Below are 23,359 nucleotides of genomic sequence, written 5' to 3'. Positions count from 1 at the left end.
TCCAGCTCACCCGTGGGAGTGCTCAGAACACACACCCCTGGGCCCTGGACCCAGAGACACTGATAAAAAGCCTGGGATGGGGCCTGTAAGAGTCTCCAGGCAATTCTGAGGGGCACCTCCAGTTAGAAGCCCTTACCTTTAAAGGCCATGCCTTGTAAAAGAGATCATACCGTTCTTATAAGAATTGGTCACATACCGTGCACAGAAAAAAACCTGTAACATAAAGAAAGTGACCAAAAAAAAAAAGTGACCAAAGTATAAGCCATATTCTTTGAGAACAATGTGGTAAAACTGGAAGTGAAAGACCAAAAAGCGTAGAAATAAGTAAAAAGCTTAATGACTTGGAAATAACAAAATTCTTTTTTGTTTACCTCTTGGGTTAAAGAGGAAATTAAAACAGGCTAGACGGAAATCAGCAATAATCTAAACACACTGAAGCTACAAGGTGCAGCTAAAGCTGTATTTAGGGAAGAATCATAGCCTTTGACAGTCTTCAGATACAATGAAAAGAAATGGAGTAAGCATTTAATTTAGGAAGTTCTAGGACAACAGAATAAACTCAAGAAAACCTTTCTTGGTGGTTCGAAATACCTTAAAGCATTTCCTAAATTGCCATTTATCCATGAATTTTTGTCTCATCTTTTTACCTTCCTGTTACTTTAGTACTACCTGGTGTCAGTTACCGTAGCTTTTTAGAATTATTACTAAATTTTTCTTTTTTCTTTTTCTTTTCTTTTCTTTTATTTGGCTGTGCGGGGTCTTAGTTGCAGCGTGTGGGATCTTCGTTGCCACATGTGGGATCTTTAGTTGTGGCGTGTGGGATCTTCATTTGTGGCATGTGGGGTCTTTAGTTGCAGCATGCAGAATCTTTAGTTGTGGCATGTGGGGTCTTTAGTTGTGGCATGTAGGATATAGTCCCCTCTCCAGGGATCAAACCCCAGGCCCCCTGAATTGGGAGTGTGGAGTCTTAGCCACTGGACCACCAGGGAAGTCCCCTAGTTACTTTAGCTTTGTGGTGTTTTTATAGTCTTCAATTGTTGTTTTTCAGGGTCCCCCACCCCATATTCAGACATGCTGATTCTTCTTCATGATCTTTAGAATAACTGTTATGTCTCCTCCCACATCCCTCCAAAACAAACAAGCCTACCTGTTGGGATTTTGATGTTATGTTAAATTCATAGGTAAATTTCGGAAGAACCGTTTGTGTTTATAGTAGTGCATTTTCATATTTTAAGAACTTGGTGTTTTCTTCCTTAAGTTTTGACCCTTAATATTAAGTTTTTAAGATAAACTTTGAAAATGAAAGCATAAGGCACTTAGCCATTTTATAGTTTTCTTCCTTAATTTGCTCACATACTTTTGCAGTGAGGGTTGTTTCTAGGTGTTTTAGGATTTTCCATGCTGTGGTTTGGGGATCTTTTTTACCATATTTTCTACCTGGTTGCCTCCTGACATCCCCTAATTATTTGCATTCTTCCCTTGGCTTGGTTTTCCAGGTCAATCATCCTCAGGTCTCTTCCATCCTGGTGCGGAGGCCATGTGCCTTTTCACATCAGCAAGTGTTCGTAGAACCACATTGGGTGTGTGCTGTTTGGCTTCTTGCCAGCAGGACCGGGCCTGATCCTGGCTGTTGATTGAAGATAGATCTCTCTGACTGTCTGTGTTTATCATGTTCAGGGCGTTTCCTTCTGGTCCTATGTGACCATCCACGCGAGTGATTGGCATCACTGTGGTGTGTTGGGTGCCTCAGGACAGCCCCTGGTTTCCTCCTTCCCCACGTCCTGACGCTGTCCATTAATGGTTTTTCTCACCCAGCTATTCCCTGAATTTTGGGTTTGGTCCATATCCTTGTTTAGCTGCCAGACCAGATCTGCCAGCATCCGTTTTGCATTTTGCCTGCGTTCCCATGTCGTGTGGCACTGAGGCTTCTTGTGGCTCCCTGCCATGTTTCTGCACCAGTTTCTCTGGAACAGTCTCCAGCAAGTGGGGCCCCCCATTCTCTGGGCACTGGGGAGCAGACTGCCACCCTGTTTGCATGTGACACCTTCCCCAACTGCTTTATTTCTGCTGCGGCGATTGGCCTGTTGCGATTTTGTCCACTCCTCTTGTAAATTCTAGCATTTTGTTAGGGGGGAAAAAAATCATCCGTTTCAGGCACATTTAAAAATGGTTTGTGTTGCATTCTTCAATAATATAGGAATCCGGGCTTCCCTGGTGGTGCAGTGGTTGAGAGTCCGCCTGCCGATGCAGGGGACACAGGTTCGTGCCCCGGTCTGGGAGGATCCCACATGCCGCGGAGCGGCTAGGCCCGTGAGCCATGGCCGCTGAGCCTGCGTGTCCGGAGCCTATGAATCCATGTCTCAGTCCTGAATCTACTTATTCTTTTTGTTCCCTTGTCCTGGACCCAGCTGTCTCGTGTCTGTATTGACTTTTTTCCCAAAGAATCTGCTTCATTGACGAATCGATCTTTATCAATTAACTGCTTTTCTCTTCACTACTTCTATTTAATTTAGTTAATTTATCCTTTTTTTTGCCATGCCATGTGGCTTGTGGTATCCTAGTTCTCCAACCAGGGATCGAACCCGGGCCCTGGCAGTGAAAGCGTGGAGTCCTAACCACTGGACCACCAGGGAATTCCCCACTACTTCTGTTTTAATTCCTCCCGTTTTTTTAGTTTTTCTTTTCTTTTTTCTCTTTTGACTTTTGAATAGAAGGCCCGTTTGTTTATCACTGTTCTCTCGCCCAGTAATCATGTTGAGGGTTATAGATTTCCCTCCGAGGACGGCTTTGGCCATATCCTGTTGGTTTCAATAATGCGTATTTTCGTTATTTATTTTTTTATAGATTCTTGGTAATTTTTTTTTTTTTTTTTTTTTGCGGTACGCGGGCCTCTCACTGCTGTGGCCTCTCCCGTTGCGGAGCACAGGCTTGGTATATCTATGTGCGTCGGATTGTCTTCCTGAGTCACTCGTTCCAGAACTGTTTTGTGTAGGTGCTGTGTTCTCAGCTCTCAAAACAATTGAGTCTGCATTTGTCTTACACTTTCCATGCTTTTATTTTAGGTTTTCCCGTCTTTATACTTTTTCCTTGCAGTCGTGCCTGGTGTTTTTTCTTGGGTTGGGTTTGGAAGGCTGTGCTGCTGGTGGTTCTAATGGTTTTAGGGAATGTGCTGAAGCCTCCCGAGTCTGGCTCCTTCCGCCTCAGGAGTGAAGTCACATCTTGTTGTCCTGCAGGAAAGCGTTCCTCCCCAACCCTCCTGTTTGGTATAAACACGTTGCCACTCTTTAGAAATGTTGTTTCTCTTTGTTCGGAATGTTTGTGTCCGGCTGAGAAACACGTGTCCTTACTGTGTTCATTCTGCCACTTACGAGGCTTCAGTCTCCTCATCTGGGAAGTAAGGTTGATGGCGGCCACTTAAGGGTTCAGTGGGATAAACCACAGGAAGTGCCTGAAGCAGCACGACACCTGCGGGCTCTGGTGCCCGTTCTTGGGATGGCGTCGAAATTCCACTTAGTTTAACTTAACGCGTGGCCCAGATGTGCTCAGCATCCCTGCACCATTGCGTCCTGCAGACTCGCAGGGTCTGTGCTGGGACTCCCCTCCCTTGGGGTTGTTCTCCAGGGAGGGGTGCGGCTCTGGATGTGCACCTGGCTCCTGCCTCTTGTGAGGGGCAGTGGGTTGGGGGTGGAATTCCTGGGCCCTCCCTCGCCTTCCTTCTCTCAGCTCCAGCCCCATGGGTGTGTCATCGTGCGCGCGCAGCCTCCAGGGAGCGTGCGCGGGTTTTTCCGGGTTTTTCTCTAACTCCAGGTTTGGGTGTTTTTCCTGTTCCTCCCGGGATGCCGGCTCCGGTGTCTGGGCTCGTGTTAGGCCCTCGTGTCTGTTGTCTCAGAATCCCCCCTTCCCTGGTGTTTGGGGGCGTCTCCAGAACCCACCCTTCTGTTCGATCACCTCTTGTGCATTGTCACTTCTGCCTCGCCGCTTCTGACGCTCCTTTTTTTTTTTTTTTGCAGTACGCAGGCCTCTCACTGCCGCGGCCTCTCCCGTTGCGGAGCACAGGCTCCGGACGTGCAGGCTCAGCGGCCATGGCTCACGGGCCCAGCCGCTCTGCGGCATGTGGGATCCTCCCGGACCGGGGCACGAACCCGCGTCCCCTGCATCGGCAGGCGGACTCTCAACCACTGCGCCACCTGGGAAGCCCCTGACGCTGCTTTTAAAATCTCTTGTGAATTGGCAGCAGAAACTTCTTAGTTTTTCCTGCTTTGGCTCTTACTCTCTCCCTGAAGCCTTATCTTCCTTCTATTCTACGGCACCCACAAGCTCTGCAGTTGCCTTGAGGGCGCGTGGTGGTGGTCTTAGATATGCTTCTGGGATAAATCCTAAATCTGTGAATGTCCATCTTCTGTGTTCCCTGCTTGTTTCGCCCTGGGCCTGTTTCTTGCAGGGAGGTCCCAGCTGGGATTCTGAGCTCATACTTGGCTGAGCGGTGGGGTGGGCGAGATCCTCCCAACCTCGCCGTTGGACAGAGGGGTCCCCCTTGAGACTGAAGCAGGATGGGGTCTTTCTGCTGTTGCTTTGGTCACGAATCTGAAATTCACAGGAGGGAGGGGGCAGGGCAGTTTCTGCAGCTGGGGGACCCCGTTCCTCTGAATTACCACGCATCTGTGGGCCCCCCACCTGAGGACCAGCTCTGCCCATTGGGGAAGCCTCTGGGGTTGGGGGGTTGCAGCTCCGGGGGTTCAGGAGAGGTTGGGTTGGACCCAAGCCCTGGTTTGGGGGACCATCTGCTCTTGGAAATGGTGGGCTGTGCCCTCCACTCACTTCCTCTCCAGCCTCAGATCCGCTTGCTTGGGCGCAGCTCCAGCTCCCCTGTCTCCCCACCCCCACTTTCAGGGGCAGCAAGGGCTGTGAGCCGCTCCGGCACTTTTCCTCCAGCCACTTGGAACCTGCTCCCTCTGGCGGGAGCTCCCTGGCGCCCTGGAATTCCTAGCAACTTTTGAAACTCTGAAGGCCAGAGACAAGCGTAGCTGCTTGTGAACACGGAGGGGCGAATGAAAAAGGGGGCGCATATAAGGCATGAGAGGGTCTGGGGCATGTCGTGCATCTCCCCGCAGCTTTCCTTCAAGTCTGAAGTGATGTAAGAGTTCAGAAGTTGCCCCAAACATCACAGGAAGAGAGGTGAGGACCCCACTGGCCCGTGCAGGGAGGCCCCGGCCCACTTGAGGAAGGACTTTCTCCTGACTCACACCTGTGTTGGGCTTGCCCCTCATGAGACCCCAGGTGCTGCTGAACAGGCCACCATCCCGTTTCTCGGGGATTTTAATTCTAAGGGGAAAAAGCCAGAGGGGGAGCTGACGGCCTTGGGGAGCTGATAGTGGCGGGAAGGAAACACTTACGTGAGGACCAGCAGACGGCTGCCCTCAGGTGCTGTTAATTTTTTCTCAGCTGTGATCATGGTGCATGGTGGTTATTTTTATTGCCGTTGCTACTTTAGTCTTTACCTAGGGGGCCACACGTCCAGCACAGCAGCCGCTTAGCCACACAGGGTCATCTACTCGTGCGTTAATTAACATCTCGTCGAGTGGGGAGCTCTTTCCGCCAGTCCCGTGGTAGCTGCCTGTGACCGCAGGAGGATGGCACTGCCGGAGGACATTGTGATTGGTTGGATAGTTATCAGAGCAATGAAGAGGCCAAAAACAGATACTTGTCGAGGTTGTTTGGGGGCCAGCCCTGTTCAGGCAATGCTGGGGACAGGGGGCCAGCAAGGCAACCTCCCTGACGGGCGATGAAGGTGTGGGGACCACTGGGGCAGAGCTTGGGTCGGGGTTGGGGATCTGCTCACTTGTTGGGCAGGGAGGAGTGAGCTGGGGGCGAAGGGCGGTCAGGGAGGGGTCTAGTCTTTACCCTGAGAGCAGTGGGGACCCATGGGAGAGTCTAGAGGGAGGGAGGAGAGGCAGGTTTTGCTTCCAGAAGCTCCCATCAGGCTGCTTGGGGTGGAGTGTGGGCAGGGAACCTGGGGTGGGGGGGACACTGCTGTACGGATGGGGCTTGACCCAGGGGACACAAGGCCGAGCCAGGCTCTGATCCGAGACCATGGGTAGGGGGCAGTGGAGTGAGGGAAGGGGAGAGCACGGCTCCTGGGATTTAGCCCGGGCACCCGGGTGGGGGGGTGCTGACAGAGCTGGGGCTGCAGCACGAAGCCCCTGACGACCATGGCTACGTGACAGGTTTGTGGTGGGGACGGTGCAGGGCCATGCCTAGGCCCTGTGACCACGTCTTCTCCACACTCCAGGTGCTGAAGTCTGGTAGTCTGGCTACTTCATACGGAGGGACTTGCTCCTGGAATCTTCTCCGTGCCTGGGTCAGCAGACCTTCCCTGTGAAGGGCCAGACAGCTTCTATCGCAACTGATCTCTGCGTTGTAACCAACACCGCTGTATACAGGGAACAAACGTCCGTGGCCATGCGCCAATAAAACTTTACTGACAAAAGTAGGCAAGGGCCATACTTGGTCCAGTCACAGTTGGCACACCTGCCCTGGAGGAATCAGCCGGGACGGAGGCCCCTCAGAGGGGCCTGCCCCCCCATGTCATCCAGCCAAGGGGGTGTCCGACACCGGCTGGAGCCCGGGCTGGGCGCGTCCAGCTGTGCCACACTGGTCATCCTGGCGGCAGCCCTCACGGTGGGCAGTTCTGTCACCCAGGCTGTCTCGGATCAGATCTGAAACTCCAAGGGGCGGGTGGTGCCCTTGGGCACACCCAGCCCTCTGCTTGTCCATCTCCCACCTCTTCCTGGGGGCAGGGCTGGGTCTGAGCAGAGAGATGACCTTTCCGGGGGCTGCCCTGCCACCACTTCACCTCCAGCACTTCAAAAAAAAGAAATTATATTGCGACAGCAACGTTTCATTCTATTAGTACATTTTAATTAGAACGTGAATAAGAGATGTTATGAATATTCATGATTGGGTTATTTAAAATGCATAATTAACCAGTGGGGGGTTAATAACTATTAATGGCAGCGGTGGGGGAGGGCCCATCCCTCTTTCTGTCATCTGGTCTCCAGCAGCGGGGAGGCTGGGGCTGGGTGAGGGGGGTTTTACCAGAAAGGGCAGAGCAGGGCCTGGTTGCCTCTACCTGAAGCTTGTGGGGCCCAAGTTGGAGGGGTCCCTGGGTGTCAGCCTCAGGAGCGCCCGTCACCCTGCCAGCCCTCGGTGGTGGGGTAGGGGGGTGGGAAGGCCTGGCTTTGGCCTTGGACCTGGCCTCCTGCTCTCTTGCTCAAGTGTCCTGGCGACTCTGGGGCCCGTGGTGGATGCCCATGGGGGTGGGGGACCCAGAGCCGAACGAGCTCGTGGGCGGGCACCGGAGAGCGAGGGGATGACAAGTAAGTGGCCGTGGAGGGAAACGGGGGCTCGGGTGCTGGGCCTTCTACCAGGGTCACCCCCCCTTCACCAGCTGCTCTCGGCCCCAAAGCCCAAGTGGGGACTCAGGACCTTGGGGTGCAGACACCCCAAACCTGGCAGCACATGTTAGATGGATTTGTGGAGACCATGGGAGCTCCGTCTGACCCCCTGCCCGCCAAAGCAGCCCCCAGCTCCGCATTGTAATCACATTGGACATTTTTGATTAGAAAACAGAATCTAACCGAGGTATATGAATATTTATCAGACTGGGAGATTAATATGCATAGTTATGCAAATCAGACAGCAATTAAACACCAACTCCCCAGGGGAATGATTAACTCAGAGGCACCAAAAGAGAAGGATGCAATTTGAAAGAAATTTCTGGTACAGATGCGCAGAGGAGGGCGGGGTGAAGGATTCCGGCTGGGGTGTTTGGGATGTCCACCACGTGGGGTCGGGGGTGGGGTGGGGTACGTCCCCTGGCACAGATGGCAGGGCTGGGCACAGCCTCTCTGGCTCAGCCTGGCCTGGGCAGCTTTGACTCAGACTCGTACGTGGACACCCCCAGCCCTGCAAAGTAGGGCGTGTTTGTGACCCCATCTGAAGAGCAGGGAAACTGAGGCACAGGTGGGAGGGGCCCGGGGACTGCTCCCGTTCTGCTTGTGCAGGCCCTGAGCCCCGTGGCCCTTGATGGACGGTGTTGGAGCTCACGCAACCGGGAAGGGTGCAGGCCCGTGTGCCTGCCTGCTGGGAAGATCCGGGTCCTGGGCTGGGCCCCTGGGCTAGTGTTCAGGGAGATAAGGGCCCTGCCCTGCCCACCCTCCATCGAAGGTCCTTGTCCCCACGGTGGCTAACCCTGCCACACCTGGGCCTCCCGGGCCCCGCCTATCTTACCGGATTGGATTTCTCCTTCCCTGCCGCCAGCCTGTGCCTGGCGGGTAGTCCGCGGCAGCTGCCGCTGTTACTTCAACAAAGGGACAGCCCCGCCTCTCGAATTGCCAGAGATGGGAAGGGGGAGGCTCCCACTCTCGAGATGAGAGATATCCTTCATTCCCATTCCCTGATGCCTTCATGAGCCTGGGCCAGAGGGAGGGACTTGGGCCTGGGGAGGGAAGCCCAGAGTGCAAGTGAGGGCTCCGTCCAGGGTGGGCTGGGAGCTGCACGGGTGGGTAGAAGTGTGCCAGCAGCAATGGCAAGTTTGCCAGCAGCTGGTGGTGGAATTGTTTCTTGGGCCGTGGACCCAGAGGTCTGCTTAGTGCCGGTGTGTCCGGGGTGCTTGCCGCTGGCAGTGGTGTCACCATGGGTAGTGCTAGGGTGGGTGCATCTGGACGGGCTCCAGCTCCAGGCTGGGTCGGGAGGGGCCTGGAAAGCTTCCCAGGTCGAGTGAGGGCTCCCCGAGGCGATGCGGCTGGTGTGGAGCGGCCAGGGGCCAGGCCCCTAACCCTGCCTTCCTGCCCTACAGGTCTCGAGGACCGGCCCAGTTCGGGCTCGTGGGGCACCGGCGAGCAGAACAGTTCCTCCTTCGACCCCAGCCGGGTGAGGAGCCCCTGGAGGCCTGAGACCCTGGGGTGGGGGTGGGCGAGCGCGAGGAGAACCCCGGCCTGGCCTGCAGGTGCTTTGGGCTCTGTGGCGCGGTCACATCCTGACCCAGAGGCGTCCCTGAGCCTCCCTCATCCCTGCCCGTCCCCTCTACAGACCTACGGTGATGGCGCCCACTTCAGTGAGTCCCACGGCACCCTCGCTTCGTCCACATTCCTGGGACCTGGGCTCGGAGGTGAGTGTCCACGTGGTCCCTGCCCCCACCCCCGTGCCCGCTCGGTCCTCGAGCACCAGGGCTTCCGGGATGGCCACCCAGAGCAGAGGACACAGGTGGGGACCAGCCAGGTGCCTGCCGGGAAGTGGACTCCGGAGTCCTGACAACCTGGGGAGGCCGAGTCTGAGGCCGGCCCCCTCGCCTGCTCTCCCCAGAGCACCGGCATCCTGACCGTGAGAATCAGCATCGGGACCTGGGTGAGGGTCCCCTCTCTAGACCCAGTTTCCCGACCTGCGGGGATGGGGAGTCTCAGAGCCTTCTGCGTAGCCAGTGGTAAGGACTCACCTGGCTCCCTAGGCCCGAAGGCCCACCCCCATCTCGCAGATGAGCAGACTGAGGCTCAGCGAGAAGGGACCCGGCCTCTGGGACCCTCAGGCCCTGGTTGGATGTCCGAGCGCTGGCCCTGCTGAGCCTGGGCCCTCCCTGTTCTGAGGGAGTGTCGGGGTGACTGCCAAGCTGGCATCTCTGGAGGTTGAAAGGGGCCGGGGGGGTGAGTCAGCTCCCGCCTCAGGGCCTGGGCTGCGCACTCCTGGTGCTCCTGAGACACGAGGTCCTTGCACATGACAGCCGGGTGAGGTAGGCTCCTTTGGCACCGTCCCCAGTGGTTCCCAGGCCGAGGTGCATGGCGGCGGGGTTGGTGGCTGCTGGGGGAGGTGGGTGAACTCTCGTTGCCGGGCCCAACCAACCAGTGGGGCAGCCAAGGCCGGAGGGCCTGGGGTCCAGCCCTTGTGGACTGGCGCATGGAAGGAGCCAGACGGGCGAGCGTGGCCTGGGTGCAGTCCCAGGCAGGAAGGGGGAGCACAGTGTCCGGCACCCACTGTGTCTAGCGGGAGTCTGTGTGCATCTCCCAGACCGGGATGTGAGGGCTGGCCGGGTGGCCTCTGCACCTGCCACGACACCGGTTCCCCTCTGCTGTTCCTTCCTCCGGCTTCTTCCTGGCACGGGCAGTTCCCACGGCCGGGCCTGGTCAGCAGGGCCCAGAGCCCAGCTGTGCCACACACCCGCCACACGCCCCAGTGGCCGAGGAGCTCAGAGAGTGCAGCAGGGAGCCCAGGCCAGGCCCAGCGAGACAGTGGGGAGGTGGGCGCAGTTTCGGCCTCCCTGGGCCCTGGTTTTCTTGCCTGTGGACTGGGGCTGGCGATAGCCATGGTGGGGCAGCGGGCGGTGAGTGCCAGGCCCAGGGGGCGAGGGTCGCTCTGTTCCCGTGGGGCCCCCAACCTGGTCCAGCTCCTCGATGAGACCTGGTGGGTCTGCTCTTGGTGTCTGTCCTCCTTCCCCCTCTCATACTCTGATGCCCGGGCCCGGTGCATGGCTTGGGCACCCGCTGTATACCCACAGGGCTCGTGGATCTCGCAGGTCCCCTCCCAGAACCTCTGTTTTGTCTCCTTGCCTCCCTCAGCCTTCCTTTCAGGATGCCCCTGCTTGGTGCCTGCTGTACGCAGGGTCAAACCACAGCAGCCCCACCCTGCAGTGGGGAGCCCAGAGCCCTGGCTGGGCTGGCCAGCTTTGCTTCCCACGTCCACCCTGGGAAGGGAGGGAGGAGTGCACCCTCTGGACTGGGGGCGAGTCCCTCTGGCCTCCAGGCTGTGGTTTGTTCATCCCTAAATGGGCCCCGTGTCGCCTGCCCTGAGCTTGAGCTGGTGGGCGTGGCCTGTGGGGCATCTGCTGTGTTGGTAGGAGTGTGGTCCTTCTCCCTGTTCCCTAAACAGCATTTGCTCCAAGAGTCCACTTGAAATTGTCCTTTTAAAATCAAGGGGAGAGGGAATTTCCTGGTGGTCCAGTGGTTAGGACTCGGCACTTTCACAGCCGAGGGGCACAGGTTTGATCCCTGGTCGAGGAACTGAGGTCCCACAAGCTGCGCAGCGTGGCCAAAAAATGAGTAAAAATATTCAAAAAATAAATGGATAAAGGGGAGAATTCCCCCACACCCCCTGCCCAGTTTGAGAATAAACCAAATTAGTCAAGCATTCTGATTTCTTGCTCACGGTAAGGCTGGTTAAGGTCTGCCCTCAGTCAGGACAGGTGCCCAGCTGAAGTCAGAAACAAACTGAAATTGTTCAGGTACTGATGGATCCAGGGACCTGCTTCAGGCGAGGCTGGATCCAGGTGTTTGTGTAGCTGCAGGAGTCTGTTCATACCAGCTGCTCTCTCGGGCAGGCTGTCCCCCCACAGCTCGGTCTTGCCCACCCACACAGAGGAAGGGCTCCTTCGCACTGAGTGGCTTGAATCAGCATCCCCAGCGATGCCACATGCTTGTTCGTGAGCTGACCCTGTCCAGGAGCTGGGGAAGGAGCCCAGGGCCTGGGTGCTGAAACTTGCAAGATACCAGGGACCTCGACCTGTCCCCTGGGAACCCAGCACCCTGGGGAGTTGACACCTCATGACCTTGAACAGAGGAAACCAAAGCTCGAGAAGGGCAGGGGTGGGGAGCCGAGTCGGTGCTGTCCCGCTCTGGGGATGGGGCACGGGGGGGCCCTGGCGGGTTTGCAGAATCCTCTGCGGGTCATCTGGGGATAGCGTCTGGCTGGAGCCCCACTTGTCCCTCAGCCCCTCGCCACTTGATGGGGAGACCAGTGTGCCACCACGGTTTTCAGTGTCGTGACCTTGTGGAGAGCCTGCTGTATGCGGGCGTGTGCCGGCCTCCGGGTCAGCTCCGGGTGACCCTCCTTCCTCTTCCACAGGCAAGGGCGGCGAGCGGGGCGCGTACACCCCCTTTGGGAGAGACGCAGGGGTCGGCAGCCTGACTCAGGTGAGGCTGCGTCTGCAGGGTGGGCAGGGGAGGGCGTGGGTCCCGTCGGCCCCCAGTGGCCCTTGGAGCCTGGAGAGCCCCCGTCTCCAGGTGGTTAGGGATGGGAGTTTCCCAGTGGGGGCCACAGTCACCGCTTGACTTCTCACCCCACCTTGTATTCCCTAGTTTTAATTTGAAACGAATTCGTCCCAAATTGCCTCCTGACCTGGGAAGGCTCAGCCAAGTGCTGGTCACTCTCCAGCAGCCGCTGAAACGGGCCCGGTCCCTGGGTCAGGCCGGGTGGGTTGTCGATGGGGAAAGGGGAGGCTGGGGTCCAGCCTGTGGGGCCCTGTGCACAGCGGAAGGGGTTCCAGGAGACACCTGCCCGCCCGCCTGCCCCCAAGTGGCAGACAGAGAAACCGAGGCCAGCCAGGTAGACGAGGCCTGACCCTCGCTCCGTGCTCCCAGCCTTGTGGTCCAACCTCGGCACAGTCCCCGGCCTGGGCGAGATTGTCACCCTTGGCCACCCCACTGGGATGCTGACGGGCCAGTTGCCTGGCACAGTGGTCCCTTGTGGCCTCCTGTCCTGCCCCACCTGCTCGCTCTCCCGCCCCACGCCCGAGGGCTTTATTCCCTGCCTGCAGTCCTGGAACCTCAGGGTGCAGCTAGGCCCTGCTGCAGGCAGCACCGCCTGTTTGCACACTGGGCCTCAGCCAGGCCACCGCCACTGAGTGCCCGTGGGGCCGCAGGTCATCGGCCAGGGGCAGAACGTGCATGGCCCCATCTGTCCCCACGACGCCCCTGAGCCGTGGAACGTCTGACATGCCCGTTGCACAGACAGGAGAGCCAAGGCTGCAGCACTGCGCCTCGAACCCCAGTCATTGTTGCTTTCCTGGGAACAGAGTCTATTTCAAACGCATGTCTGCGAGATTGAACCGTTTACCTTAAAAAAAAAGGGGGGGGGATACGTACGAAGTAAAACACACAGATTCCCTTGACACCTGAAGCATAGTTGTGCCCGTTTAGCGCCCAGACAGCAACACATCTTCAGGCTTGACGGTGTTTCTCTCCTCATCTTTTTCCTTCATGAAAATGAATCGGTGGTATCTTAGATAAGAGAAACGCCAGCGGTGTCAGCAGGGAGGGACCTATGCCCCAGGTCACTGTCACCCCAGGACCCTGCCATTGGCCTGGGCCCTTGCTCTTGCCTTTGTTGTTTTAAACCAGAATGGCCTGGGGGCTGGGCAGGGGACCGGCTGCTAACCCTCCCCCTCCCTCAGGCCAGCTTCCTGCCCAGCGAGCTGGCCCTCAGCAGCCCGGGGCCGCTGTCGCCCTCCGTCGTCAAAGGCGGGTCCCACTATTACTCCTACTCCGGTCACCCTCGGCGGAGAGCTGCAGATGGCGGCCTGGGTGAGTGGGGCGGTGGTGGGGACGGCGGTCCCTGTGGGTCCTGGCGGTCGCGTCCTGTGAGGTCGGGCAGTGCTGAATTGGCGCGGCGAGGGTTCCACAGCCCTTGGTCGCTTCCCCAGCCATACACACCCTGCGCACCGTGCGGTTCTGTCGAAAGACGCTTCGTTTAGCGAGGTTGCTTTGATTTAGTGATGCTAAAGTCACCCACCCAGAAGTACACAGGTGCCAACGCAGGCCCACAGCGAGTGGGACCGGGATCCCAGCTTCCCGTCCGGGCCGCACTGGAGCCGGAAGGCCAGCGGCACCTGGCAACCATGGAGGCACCCAAGCCAGGGTTGGGGCTTAGCAGTTTCGGCGAGGGGGAGCTTGCAGGTCCGGGACTCGGCGACCGGGCAACTGCCAGGAGCTGGGGCTCGCGGAGCAGGCACCGGCTCCCGTGTCCACGAACCCTGCGACCCGGCTCTCGGCACACACCCGCCCCCTGAGTTCGCCACGTGGGCCTGAGGCTGGTTTAAGTCATTCTCTTAGTAGGGGAGCTTGGGGGTCTCTTCTCCGAGCTGCAGGGTGGGACTGTCTCCCACCCCCTAGTGACAGGAGTGTCCAAGCGGGAAGGGCCCCAGTGGTGAGGGCGGGAGCCTGGCCGGGGGTGCTCACTCCTCTTGTCCCAACAGACACGCAGCCCAAGAAAGTCCGGAAAGTGCCGCCGGGTCTCCCATCCTCGGTGAGTTGTGGGACAAACGGGCCCCACAGGCCGAGTGCCTCTCGTGACCCCCTCCCGAGGGTGGGCTGGCCCTGCGTGGGGTCTGACAAAAGTCCCATGGGCTCAGCTGGACTTCTTCCCTGAGGCCCCAGCCCTGAGGTAGTTGGGAAGTCCTTCCTTGGGTCTAGCCTGGGTCCCTCCTGCTTTAAGAGAAGGTGGTTTCCTCTGGCCGAGGCGCCTCAGAAAGGGTGTGAACGGGGTCCTGGAAGCGGGAGTGGGTGGGCATCCTGGCAGCCAGTTAGAGGGTTTCCCGCCCCATCCGCCCTGCTTGGAGCTGCCCTCTGTCCTCACCCCATGCCTGGTGGCTGGCGGGCTGCCAGGCCCAGCAGATGGTGCTGAGCCATCAGCGGCTCCCAGCCCCGTGCTCCCGAGACTTAATCACGTTGGGAGAAAAGGCACTTTGCTGGACTCCCCGGCTCGGCCACCACCCTCTCTGCTTGCCTTCTGTGCTGAGCCCCGGAGGCTGATGTGGCCCGTACCAGGCCGTAGGCCCAGAGGCTGTTTTAAGACTCAGCTCGTGATGTCACGTCCTGGAACATCAGAGCTGAGAGGCCCCTGAGCCCACTTTGTCCTACCATCTCTCGGCACTTGAACCCCGCTTTCTGCTCCAGTGCCGGGGCAGACGGGGCCAGTTGACCCCAGCACTTTCCTGCAGTGCCCAGCCGATCAGGATCGGCGCTGATCCTTGAAAGCCTTTGCTGTCTTACTGCTCTGGGGCAACTGGGGCAGAATATTCACCCAGGGCCCTGCCTCTGAGGCCCCCAGGTCTTGTGTGATCAGGGCTGGGGTTAAGGCAGGTTCCAGTGCTGGGGGCGGCATAGCTGGGCTCTGCTGGATCAATAGGAGTTTACTGGATTAAGGAGGGAAAAGGCAGTCTGGGCTGGGGGTCCAGTCTACAGAGGCCTCAGGCGCAAGGCTGGGACTGTGGGGAGGGCAGCAGGTGGGGGTGAAGGAGGAACAGCAGAGAGAGGTGGTAACGCGAGCAGAGCCTCAGACGCGGGGCTGAGGTGCGGTTCTAGAGGGAAGGTTTGGAGAAGCACAGGGAAGTGGGTGGTGGGGTGGACGGCCCTCCAGGTGGAGGGGGAGACCCAGCAGGGGGAGCTGTGAGGCGGGGGCTGGCCGGTCCCCACCCCCCCCCGGTCCCTCCTGCCTCACCATGCCCGCTGGCCCAGCACAGGTGTACCCACCCAGCTCAGGTGATGATTACAGCAGGGACACCACCGCCTACCCACCCACCAAGACCCCCAGCGGCACCTACCCTGCCTCCTTCTACGTGGCAGGTACTTGAGGGCTCGCCTGGGTTGCCTGGGGCGGGGCCCGGGCTCCCTCTGCCCGCCCACCTCACCATTCCCCTCTCCGCAGACGGCAGCCTGCACCCCTCGGCCGAGCTCTGGAGCCCCCCAGGCCAGGTGGGCTTCGGGCCCATGCTGGGCGGGGGCTCATCCCCCCTGCCCCTCCCGGCAGGTGGCGGCAGCTCCGTGGGTGGCAGTGGCAGCGGTGGGTTTGGCGGCCTGCACCAGCACGAGCGCATGGTAGGCCCCGTGGGGTGGCCGTGGCCGGGGCGGGGGAGGTGGGTGGGCAGTGCCCCATCTGACCCCTCCTACCCCATCCCCTGCACACAGGGCTACCAGCTGCACGGAGCAGAGGTGAACGGCGGGCTCCCGGCTGTGTCCACCTTTTCCTCGGCCCCCACGGGCGCCTACAGCAGCGTCTCCAGCCACACACCCCCTGTCAGCGGGGCCGACAGCCTCCTGGGTACGGCCCCCTCACCCCACACCTCCGGTGGGCTCAGGATCCAGCCCTGGGTATCATCATTAACCGCATCCCCCTTGCCTGGCTCGGGCTCCTCGGGCCCCCTCAGACGTTTCAAAGTGGTTCCTCGATGAGTAGGTCCCACTGTTCATTTGGGGAAACTGAGGCGCAGCGAGGGGGCTGCTCACCCCGAGCCCCGCAGCCTGCCTGTCCCCAGAGCACTGTGGAGGTATGTGGTGAGGCGTGAGGAGACACCCGACAGAGACCGGGGCTGCCCAGGGCCAGGCTGTGGCATCCGTGCAGGCAGATGCGTGCAGAAGTGAGCTCCCCGTCAGCCGGGGCAAGCAAGCCGAGCCCAGGTGCTGGGGCTGCTGCATCCCAGAGGCTGGGCCTCACCTCTCTCCACCCACAGGCTCCCGTGGAACCACGGCCGGCAGCTCTGGGGACGCCCTTGGGAAGGCGCTGGCCTCGGTGAGACTCGGCACGTGGTGGGTGGCTGGGTCGGTGACCCAGGAGGCTGACTCCTGACCAGCCACGTGGTGGCCCTTTCTCTCTCCCTGTCCCCGTCACAGATCTACTCCCCAGACCAGTCAAGCAATAACTTCTCATCCAGCCCCTCCACCCCCGTGGGCTCCCCACAGGGCCTAGCAGGTCTGTGCAGCATGCTGGGGGAGGGGACTGGGTCTGCTGACTAGCCCCGGGTGGGCGGGGAGCTGGACAGACCACATGCCTCAGAGCTCACGTTCCCTTGGCCGTCGAGGAGGGCTCCCTAGAGGATGGGGGGCTTCTAAGCCAATGCTCCTAGGTCACAGCAGAGGCAAAGGTCAGGAGGTGCGACGCGGCAGGCCATGCGTTGTGAGCGTGAGGGGCATGTGGGATCCAGCGGGGGGGCCTGGGATGCCCAAGAAGCAGAGCAGCCGGCCCGAGGCTCCCGCCTGGACTCCAGGACATGGGCATGTTGGCATTAATTCACCCCAGAAGCTGTTAGGCACCTACTGTATGCCTAATGTTTGGCTTTGCCAAGGGGGCCGGGTCCCCTGTCCCTAAGAGGTTGCACCCGGGGCTCAGCGAGGGGCCGTGGAGAAGTGAGGGCCACGGTCTCCAGAGGGCACACAGGCTTGCACGGTGCCTCTGGGGCTCCGGTGGGGCGGGACTGGGAGGGGCCGCCTGCCCCGTGGGTTTTGCAGTTGGAGAAACTGAGGCTCAAAGATGTGACCTGCCCACTGGGTTCACACCCCAGCCTGGCAGAGCTGTCGGGCCAGCTGGGCTGAGATTTAGACGTGGGTCCCTTAGACTGCTCTGTGGGCGTGGGAGCCCCTGTGTGGCCAGTCTGGGCATCACAGCCGCAGACTCCCAGCCCAGCCTTTCTCCTTCCCTGGGTCAGGCTGCACCGACCACCCCCCCCCAACTCACGCGCATCTGCCCCTTCCAGGGACGTCACAGTGGCCTCGAGCAGGAGCCCCCGGTGCCTTATCGCCCAGCTACGATGGGGGTCTCCACGGCCTGGTGAGTGTCCTGGGGGCTGGGGAGGGTGCACCCTCGTGGGAGCACAGGGAGCAGAGGTGCTTGTGAACACACAGGGACACCCGTTTGGGGTGGGGGGTGGCTTCGCATGTCTGCCATGGCCACAGAGCCACATCCTGTAAGGTCTCAGGTGTCGTGGAAACAGCAGAATGTGCGACAGGACAGGTGCCCCTTGACCAGGTTCAACTTCTCAGCTAATTTGTTGGGAATAGGGTCCAAAGCTGGTGGGTGGCCAAAGCTGTGGCCGTAGCCTGTGGCCCGCGACGGGCAGCTATGCTGTTGGCAGCTGTATGGGGTCCCGGCGGCCCAGGCCCCTCACCCCTGTCCACCCCACAGCAGAGCAAGATGGAGGACCACCTGGACGAGGCCATCCACGTCCTCCGCAGCCACGCTGTGGGCACAGCGGGGGACGTGCACGGACTGCTGCCCGGCCACGGGCCGCTGGCCTCAGGCTTTGCTGGCGCTGTCATGCCACTGGGCGGGCGGCATGCTGGCCTGGTGAGTGCTGGGCAAGGGCAGGCCGGGGGGTCGGTTGGGGCCAGGCCAGCACTGATAACCCCCCTCGTCCACAGGTGGGCGGCAGCCACTCGGAGGATGGCCTCTCCAGCAGTGGCGGCCTCGTGCACAACCACGTGGCCCTCCCCGACCTCTCCCGGCCGCCTGACTCCTACAGTGGTAAGTCCCTGTTACGTCCCCTGTGCAGAGGTGGCTGCACCCCAGGTGGCCCACACCGTGGGCCCGCCAGTAGGTGTCACTCCTCCTTGGAGCCACATTCCTCCTCTGGAAAATGGGGACTGAGAGCCACCCGCCAACCTTCCCGGTGGCCTATGGGCCCGGGACTGTCCACCCGCATCTCCAGTTGAGGAAACTGAGGTCCAGGGTAACTAACTGGGCACTGGTGCGGAGAGGGGGAGATGCCCCCTGCCACATCACCAAAGCCCTACCTGGCTTGGTGCCAGGATCCCACAGGGGTTGGGAGGGGCCCTGCTGCTTCCGGGGTGGGTTGCTACCTCTCTCTCTGTTCGCCCGGTCAATCGGAAGAGTCCCAAAAGGCATATGTTTAGTGTCCATCGTGTGTCTGGCACTTTTCTCGGCACCAGGGAACAAAACAGATCAGGCAGAGAAAGGGGGTGACTTGTGCGGAAACTGGAAGGTGAAGGAAGCGTGTCAGGATGAGTGCTGGGGAGAGAGTTGTGTGTGTGTGGGTGCACGCGTGCAAAGGCCCTGGGGCAGAGCTGTGCCTTGTGTGTTGGAGGAACAGCAAGGAGGCCCGTGTGTCTGGAGCAGAGTGAGCGAGGGGGAGAGAGGGAGGAGGGCAGGGACGGGGTAGGGGATGGGGCAGGTCGTGCAGGGCCTTGGGGAGGACTTGGGCTTTTACCCCAGGGAGGTGAGGGCCCTGGAGGGCTGTGGGTAGAAGAGGGGCAGGGCCTTGCTCAGGTGCTCATAGACGTCTTCTGGTGGCTGCTACTGGAAGGACAGACTGGGTGGGGGGCTTGGGTTGGAAGTGGGAAACAGGGCAGAGGGGGACTGCTGGTCCAGGAGGAATGGTGTGGGTGGATGCTGTGGACTGGCCTGTGAGGGGCCGAAGAGGGGGCAGTGGTGTGCGATTTCCAGGTGCTTTGAAGGATTTGCAGATGTGGAGGAGGAGGTACGGTTCCAGTCTGTAGGTGGGGTCTCGGGGTCCTTGGCACACAGTGGAGTTGATGGTGGGGAGCCTGGGCAGGTCCCAGGTGGGGCAGGGTCTTAGGCGGGGCCAGGGTCCCGGGCAGATCGGGGGGGCGGGCATTGAGGGGCCTGGAGGAGGGTGCACTACATTGGATGCTGAGTTGAGGGCCCCGTCAGGGCAAGTGGGGCGGCGTTGGTGGAGTTCTGGGTTGTTAATTGTCTGGGGAAGCAGAGAAATCAGCAGTAGCGAGAGGGGCAAAGTCACTTGGCACGAGGTTAGCTATAAAATGGGGTAACGGGCAGGCGTGCGCATGCCCACTGGGGTTTGGGGCCCTGGGTGTCACAGGGTCCCGTCCCAGGGTCAGTTAATGCTGACCCTGCAACAGCCGGTGAGACCCAGGCCTGGGGAGGATCCAGGACTACACCCACCCTGCCCCCATCGACCTGGTGAAAAATGCGCTGTGCCACATGCTGCGCGCATTTGACCGCAAGGCCCCCCTGAACCCACCACACAACCCTCAGGCCCGCCTGAGGGCCCTGCAGCCCCAGAACCAGCCTGACTCTTGACTGGGTGTCCAGATTTTGTCACTGCACACCTGGGTGGCGTCTGGGGACATCTTTGGCTGTTACAGGGGCAGGGATGACGCTCAGCCCCCCACAGGGCCCAGGATGCCCCGGCCTGGTGGCAGCAGTTCTGAGGGAGCCCCCGAGCTGGTCTTTTAAGCACTGCCCACGTCGTGCGGTTCAGCTGCGGGAGAGCCCAGGCCAGTCCCGCGGCCACGTGGTGGTTTCAAGCAGCTGTGTGCCCTCGGCCGCGGGTCTCTTTATGTGGCCTGGGCCTGGGGTTTTGTGGGTCATTGTCCTACTGGGTGGCTTTCCCACCCGACTGCTTGCTCAGCTGCCATGCAAGGACCAGCCCTGGCCTCACGGGACACTAGGTCCCGCCCCAACCTGGGCCCACGCGTGGGCGCTCTTCCGAACCTTCCGAGCGTGTCTCCTGGTGGCGGGTGTGATTCTGGGTTGGAGGGTTGCTGGGCACACACGTGCCCGCCTTTTCCAGATAAGGCGGAAAAAGTGTTTTCCAAAGCGGTCACACCCATAAGCGATACTCAGACCCGCAGCATTTCAGCATTTCCTGAAGCGATGACGCAGATTGCAGGCTCCCGGAGGCCCTCCCTGCCCCCCTCGGGCTTCTCCATCACGTCCGCACTGACTTGTAGCAGTTCTTTGGGATCGTGGGGACCTGCCCTTTGTTGGCTTGTACGTGACGGCGTCTTCTGTCCAGTGGCGCAGCCGCTTATTTTCTTGGTGATGAGAAGTTCCCAATTTTGATATATTCAAGTTTATCGATTTCTGTTTCTTTTGAGGACAGCTCCTTAGCGTTTTAGGAAACAGTTTTCCGCCCCTGAGTGGCCACGACATTTCGGCGCACTTTCTTCTGAAGGCCTTTCGGTCCGTGGGGTCTGGAACGGGTGCCCGCGTGTGGCGTGAGGCCGGTGTCCCGCTCTTGGTGGGCTTCTGGGTGGCTTACCGTTGCCCACGGAGGCCCCTGACTCCGGCCCGTTGCAGATCTCGGGCGCGGCGCCGCCCCAGGGCCCGGCGACATCAAGCGGGAGGAGCAGGAGGACGGAGAGAACGTGGCGGCCGACACCGCCGAGGACGAGAAGAAGGACCTCAAGGCCCCGCGCACCAGGACCAGGTGCCGCCCCCCCCCACCCCCACAGGCCGGCTGCGCACGCGCGCCCCGTGAGGGCGCCGGCTGCGCATGCACACGGGGGCCTTTCAGGGCGCCCGTGCACACGCACGGGGCGCCGGCTCCTGAGGCCGCGGCAGGCCCTTGCCCGGCCCTGCCTCACTGTCTCCCTCTGGCCCCTGGCCCCGTAGCCCGGACGAGGACGAGGACGACCTTCTCCCCCCAGAGCAGAAGGCTGAGCGGGAGAAGGAGCGCCGGGTGGCCAATAACGCGCGGGAGCGGCTGCGGGTCCGAGACATCAATGAGGCTTTTAAGGAGCTGGGGCGCATGTGCCAGCTGCACCTCAACAGTGAGAAGCCCCAGACCAAACTGCTCATCCTGCACCAGGCCGTGTCGGTCATCCTGAACCTGGAGCAGCAGGTGCGAGGTCAGTGGGGGCGCCGCTCCCCTCCCCCACTGCTGCCCTCGCTCTCCCCTCCTCCCTTCCTGGAGCCCACCTCCCCTGCGTGACATCCCCCGCTGTGACCTTTCTCCCTTGCCCTGTGACCTTTTCCCTGCAGTGACATCACCCCTGCAGTGACCTCCTCTGCTGACTTTCCGCCTCCTACAGTGACCAGCCCCCCTTCAGCGACCGTTTTCCATTTCCCTGCTGTGACTATCCCCCCAGTGACCATCCTCCTCTGCAGTGGCCGTTCCCTCCTCAGTGACCATCTCCCTCCTGACCGTGGGCCCTCTGCCTAGCCAGGCCCCATTGCTGTCTCCAGTGGGTTTTTTTGGCCGTGCTGCGTTGGCAGGCGGGATCCTAGTTCCCCAACCAGGGATTGAACCCGCAACCCCTGCAGTAGAAGCGGGGGAAGTGTTAACCACTGGACCGCCAGCGAAGTCCCATCCCATTGTCTCCTCAAGTGAGAGGAACAGACTCTCGACTCCTAGCCCTGTAGCCCTGGGCACTTTGGCACAGAACTGTCTCCTCAGACCCCAAAGACTCCACCTGCCCAGCCCTTCCTTCTGAGGAAGCCCAGAGTCCGGCTGGCAGGGACTCGTGTCCCCTGGCTCCCAGAGAATGTCACTGTCGCTCTAGCTCTGAGCAGACACTTTGTGGGGCGCCTGAGCTCATCGGTCCCCACTTGCAGGTGGGGTTCACCCCCCATCCCCAAGGCTGAGTGAGGGTCAGGGAGGCTGTGTGACTCCCTCCAGCTGATTCCTTAACGACCCCCACCCCACCCCCGCTGCCCCATTAACCCTTTCTCTCCTGCAGCGCTGTCGCTTGGACCGGAGCTAGGGCCCTGGCCTGCCGCCCACTGTCCCCTGAGCTCTGGGGTTTCCGCGTCCCCACGGCGGCATGGGCGTCACGCCGCGTCCGCCCGCCTCTCTGCTCTCTGCCCCCTGTGCTCCCCCACCCTGGCCGCCCACCTCCTCATTCCCACCGGCTGCCCTCCTTACCTCGCACTTGCGCCCAAGCGCTGAAACGGCAGGGCTGCGACCCGGGCCTTTCCTCCCCCACGGCCCCCATCGGGACTTGAGGGAAGAAAGGGGCCCCGAGGCCTGTCTGTCAGTTTGGTCTGCACGCTTGTCCTGAGCTCCGGCCGCCGCCGCCACCCGCGGGGGTCGCTCAGGCCCGAGGGCAGGGTGGGCGGGCAGGACGGGCTCCCAGGGAAACAGGCAGATGGAGAGGTTGTTCGTGCAGAGCCCCACGCTGCGCCCCTGGGGGGCCTGAGCTGGGGTGTGGACCCCGTGGTCAGCTCTCTGAGCCCCTGTTCCAGACTCGTTGGGGTGACTCAACACTGTGCCCGCCACCCAGCGGTTAGAGCACAAGTGCCAGGCCTCAGGGTCCTCCAGGCAGGGCTCAGGGCGGCCACTCCAGGCCCAGCTCTCAGGCAGCCAGGGTCCAACGTGGGGCAGGTGCAGTCCTGTGGCGCCCAGGCATGAGGGGTCTCCAGGCTGTGAGCTGGTTTGCTTCTGTGGACTCAGTGTCCTGAGCTCTGGGAGCCCCAGGCCTAGCTCTCCTTCACCCAGCAAGCAGCTGCTCTGAACGGGGAAGGTCGTCATCCTGGGGGTGGGGGGCATGGGGCCTCCCTGTTTCCTGGCCGGTCCTGGGCACGGCGAGCGGGCGGGGGCAAGGGCTGCGCCCAGCTCCATGCACATGCGCGGGTGGGGGTCAAGGCCCCACCTCCTGCCAGGCACACGGCATGCGCACTCGCAGCCAGCGGGTGCCCTCCCCACGACCCCCGCTCGGGACTAACGGGGCCCCGGTGCTGTGACCCAGCAGTACGGAGGAGGTGCTGTCCCTGGAGGAGAAAGACCTGAGGGACCGGGAGAGGCGCATGGCCAATAACGCGCGGGAGCGGGTGCGCGTGCGGGACATTAACGAGGCCTTCCGGGAGCTGGGGCGCATGTGCCAGCTGCACCTCAAGTCGGACAAGGCGCAGACCAAGCTGCTCATCCTGCAGCAGGCCGTGCAGGTCATCCTGGGCCTGGAGCAGCAGGTGCGAGGTAGGCGCCCGGGCCGGCCCGGCCCCGCCCCGCCCTCCCGCCCACCGGGGACCTGAGCCGCCGGCGCCCCCCGACGCTCATCCTGCTCTGTAGACCCCCGGCCCGTATGGCCTTCTCGGGGACGGG

At 60.7% G+C, this 23,359-nt stretch overlaps 1 protein-coding gene across 13 annotated transcripts in view; it reads left to right on the top strand.

Annotated features, from left to right (window-relative positions):
• The window catches only part of TCF3 (transcription factor 3), a 35,877-nt gene that overhangs the window by 10,013 nt on the left and 2,505 nt on the right, over nt 1–23,359 (top strand). For 3 of the 13 annotated variants that reach the window (XM_033854791.2, XM_033854786.2, XM_073803482.1), the window contains 15 exons: nt 8,858–8,931; nt 9,091–9,169; nt 11,890–11,957; nt 13,217–13,346; nt 14,018–14,067; nt 15,284–15,386; nt 15,469–15,638; nt 15,729–15,861; nt 16,271–16,329; nt 16,431–16,509; nt 17,291–17,364; nt 17,719–17,880; nt 17,955–18,057; nt 20,617–20,746; nt 20,932–21,167. In XM_033854791.2, the coding sequence (XP_033710682.1) occupies nt 8,858–8,931; nt 9,091–9,169; nt 11,890–11,957; nt 13,217–13,346; nt 14,018–14,067; nt 15,284–15,386; nt 15,469–15,638; nt 15,729–15,861; nt 16,271–16,329; nt 16,431–16,509; nt 17,291–17,364; nt 17,719–17,880; nt 17,955–18,057; nt 20,617–20,746; nt 20,932–21,167 (1,650 nt within the window). Of the gene's footprint in view, nt 1–8,857; nt 8,932–9,090; nt 9,170–11,889; nt 11,958–13,216; nt 13,347–14,017; nt 14,068–15,283; nt 15,387–15,468; nt 15,639–15,728; nt 15,862–16,270; nt 16,330–16,430; nt 16,510–17,290; nt 17,365–17,718; nt 17,881–17,954; nt 18,058–20,616; nt 20,747–20,931; nt 21,168–21,300; nt 23,234–23,359 lie in introns of those variants that run through there. The other 10 variants (XM_073803483.1, XM_033854792.2, XM_033854795.2 and 7 more) reach the window with 10 other exon arrangements.

The sequence above is a fragment of the Tursiops truncatus genome, chromosome 3 (genome assembly GCF_011762595.2).
Source record: "Tursiops truncatus isolate mTurTru1 chromosome 3, mTurTru1.mat.Y, whole genome shotgun sequence".
Taxonomy (NCBI): Eukaryota; Metazoa; Chordata; class Mammalia; order Artiodactyla; family Delphinidae; genus Tursiops; species Tursiops truncatus.
This window is presented reverse-complemented; position numbering and strand designations above follow the sequence as displayed.